We start from the raw sequence: 3,656 nt of genomic DNA, 5'->3' as shown, positions 1-3,656 counted from the left end.
AGAGACTGTAAATCGTCCAATGAGATATGGACTACACTCAAGAACCTTTACCAAACGCAGAACACCAATCGCATCTTGTCGCTCAAAGGCAAGTTGTTTTCCATGAGGATGGAAGAGAATGAATCTGTTGCTGGATTTATTGCACAGGTCAAGAACCTGAAGGACAGATTGGGTGACATTGGGGAGAAGGTGTCTGATTCCAATCTTGTCACAATTACATTGAATGGGATGATGGATGAATAATAGATGTTCATTACATGCTTGTATGCAAGGGATAAAGCCCCTGCATTTGAAGGGCTAACAGGAATCCTGATATAGCAAGAAGAGCAGCGACAGAATTTGAGACCATAGAGAGTCGATCTTGCTCTCATGGTGAAGAAGAAGCCATACAAAGGGAAACAACCACAGGGACAGAAAGGCGGTGGTGTTTTTCAGAAGAGACCATTTAGAGGTATGTCTCCAAGTAACAATGGTAACAAATCTGACATTAAATGTTTTCTACCGTGGGAAAACCGATCATTTAGCTAAGTTTTGTTTAAAGAGATAGACAAATGAGGCTATAAATAAACAGAGAGAGCACATAGGGCACTTTTTTTTATTAAGGTTACAATCTTGATCTTCGATTATTTGTAGCTGATTATGATCTTTTAGCTCTTGAGGAGGATGAGGCCGAAACATGGTTCATAGATTTAGGCGCATCATCACATATGACAGGTAATAGACATTGGTTCGAGAATTTTGAAGAAACTACTTGTGGAGCTAACATTTATCTAGGTGATGACAAAGGTTATCAGATTAAGGGGTACGGTGATATTCTGGTGATGTTGCTTGATGGTAATATTAGATATATTAAAAATGTAATGTATGTACTCGGGATCAAGAAGAACTTGATATATGTTTCAATAATGACAGATCAGGACCTACAAGTCGAATTCTTCATAACATACTATGTCATAAAGGACAACAAGAAGGAACAAATTGCATCAGGAGTGCATGTGGGAAACCTGTATAGGTTGAATGTCAAGAGCATGCCACACCAAGCTCTGGCTTCAACATGATTGACAGTCGAGAATCTTTGGCATCAGAGATTCGATCATCTTAACCTACAAGATCTCATGCTGCTACAAAGAAAAGGTATGGTTGATGGACTTCCTACTTTTCAGAATGTTCATTTAGATTGTGATGGATGTGCATTAGGGAAAATGCATAGCGAAGAGTTTTCTTTGAATGTTGATAGGATGAAAAGAGATATTCTGGAGCTTGTGCATACAAATATATGCGGACCTATGCAAACTAGGTCGCTAGGTGGTGCATATTATTGTTTACTCTCTACTGATGATTGCACTAGATTCTCTTGGGTATAATTTATCAACAAAAGGATCCAGACATTTCAATTCTTTAAAGAATTTAAGAATAGAGTGGTGAAGTAGACAGGGAAATTCATTAAGATTCTCTGCTCTGATCAAGGGGGAGAATACAAGTTGGGAGAGTTCATGAAATTTTGCATGAATCATGGGATTATTCAACAGTTCATAGTACCTCACACTTTGCAGCAGAATGGAGTTGCAGAATGAAAGAAAAAAACCCTAGCGGAGTGTGCACGAAGTATGCTTCAAGGTAAGGGTCTATCTGACGTTTTTGGGCTAAAGCCATCAACACTGCAGTATACTTGAAAAATAGGATTCAAGCTAAATGTTTTAACTTTAAAACTCCTTTTGAAGAATTTTAAGGATATAAGCATGCAATGAATCATTTAAGGGTTTTTGGGTCAAAATCCTTTGCCCATATACCCAAAGATGCTAGGAAGAATTTAGACTCTAAGGCCATGAAATGCATGTTTGTAGGATATTGCATTGAGTTTAAAGCTTACAAGTTGTTTAATCCTTTGTCTCATAATTTTTTTGCGAGTCAAGATGTGTTATTTCATGAACAAGGTGAGGAAGGAAATAAGGAGAACAACCTTGAAGAGTGGCACATTCCGTTGTTGATGGAGGAAAGCAGTGAGGACAATCAGCAGTAGTAGTAGTAACAACAACAACAACATAAAGAGGAAGAGGCAGGTGATGTAATCAGTAAGTCAAGCCCGCTAAGGTTTGAAGTAGATAGATTTGAGGTGCGTCCCTTACCAAGAAGATGAGATAGGCAGACTCAACTACCATCCTGATTGAAAGACTATGCTTTAATGTCAAACCTTTTAAATGTTATAGAGCCCACAAATTATAAAGAAGCTAGTCAATCTCATGAGTGGAGGGCCATAATGAATGAAGAATTTGAATCTATTATTAGAAATAATAGTTGGGAACTAGTTGAATTGCCTGAAGAAAAAATACCCATAGGTTGCAAGTGGATTTACAAATCTAAATTTAATGTAGATGGGAGTATAGAAAAGTTTAAAGCTAGACTAGTAGCAAAGGGTTATTCACTGAAAGAGGGAATTGACTATGAAGAAACCTTTTCTCCTATAGCCAAATTGAATACTATTAGAATGTTAATTGTTGTAGCTACAAAGCATAAGTGGATGCTACACTAGTTGGATGTTAAGGCCACATTTCTAAATGGTGATTTAGAGGAAGAGGTTTATTTAATGCAACCTGAAGGGTTTGTTAAACAAGGGTAGAAGCATTTAGTTAATAGATTGAAAAAGACCCTTTATGGTTTAAAACAAGCACCCAGGTCTTGGTACGAGAAGATTGATTCATTTTTTTACAACATGGTTTTCATAGCAGTAAGAATGATCCAAATCTATATACCATGTATGATGAACAAGGGCAGATAATTTTGATTTCCTTGTATGTGGATGACATGATTATAACAGGCAACACAATTGCATTAATCAGAGAAATCAAATTGCAGGTGCCACAGGTTTTTGAACTGAAATACCTCGAAAGTCTATATTACTGTCTAGGTCTAGAAGTGTGGAGAGACTCTGGGCAGACTTTCCTTACTCAAGGGAAGTATGTGAAAGGGCTGCTCAAAAAATTTTAGAATGGAACAATGTAAGATAACATTAGTACCTTTGTAGCAGAACTTGAAATTGTGCAGTGGCGATGGATTTAAGGAGGTGGATGCTACTTTGTACAGTCAACTAGTTGGTAGTCTGATATATCTTACTACAACTAGACCAGACTTAGTATACTCTGTTAGTGTGTTGTGCCAGTTCATGTCTAAATCTCTTGAAAGTCATTCGGTGGCAGCAAAAGGTGTACTAAGGGTTTTCAAACTCTGATTTGGCAGGTAACCTGGATGATCGATGATCTATCATGGGTTATGCATTTAGTGTTGGATATGGGGTCATAGCATGGAGAAGTAGAAAAGCAGAGCACTGCGTCTTTATCTTTAGCTGAAGCCGAGTACCAAGCATTATGCGCAACGACATGTGAAGCTATCTAGTTGTGGAGGCTTCTCCATGATGTAGGAGAAGAGTAGAAAGAAGAGACCATCATCAAATGTGACAACCAGAGTTCCATTAAGCTCGTGAACAACCTAATGTTTTATAAGAACACAAAACACATAAATACTCAGTTTCACTTTGTTAGAGAAAAGGTCCAGCCAAAATAAATTTTTATTGAATATTGTAAAACATGTGACAGATATTTTTACTAAGCCTCCTAGGAAAGTGAAGTTTGAATTGTTTAAAGGGATGTTAGGACTTCAGA

At 37.4% G+C, this 3,656-nt stretch overlaps 1 protein-coding gene across 1 annotated transcript; it reads left to right on the top strand.

Annotated features, from left to right (window-relative positions):
* The first annotated feature begins 369 nt into the window (after positions 1 to 369).
* On the top strand, positions 370 to 1,058 carry LOC149181607 (uncharacterized). Its single transcript, XM_089414264.1, has 2 exons — positions 370 to 451; positions 634 to 1,058. The coding sequence occupies exons 1-2, from the start codon at positions 370 to 372 to the stop codon at positions 1,056 to 1,058; spliced, it is 507 nt and encodes a 168-aa protein (XP_089270390.1).
* Positions 1,059 to 3,656: the final 2,598 nt, after the last annotated feature.

This window comes from Pinus tabuliformis, chromosome 3_2 (assembly GCF_031772625.1).
Source record: "Pinus tabuliformis cultivar Carrire ecotype Pingquan chromosome 3_2, CPIR1, whole genome shotgun sequence".
NCBI lineage: Eukaryota > Viridiplantae > Streptophyta > Pinopsida > Pinales > Pinaceae > Pinus > Pinus tabuliformis.
This window is presented reverse-complemented; position numbering and strand designations above follow the sequence as displayed.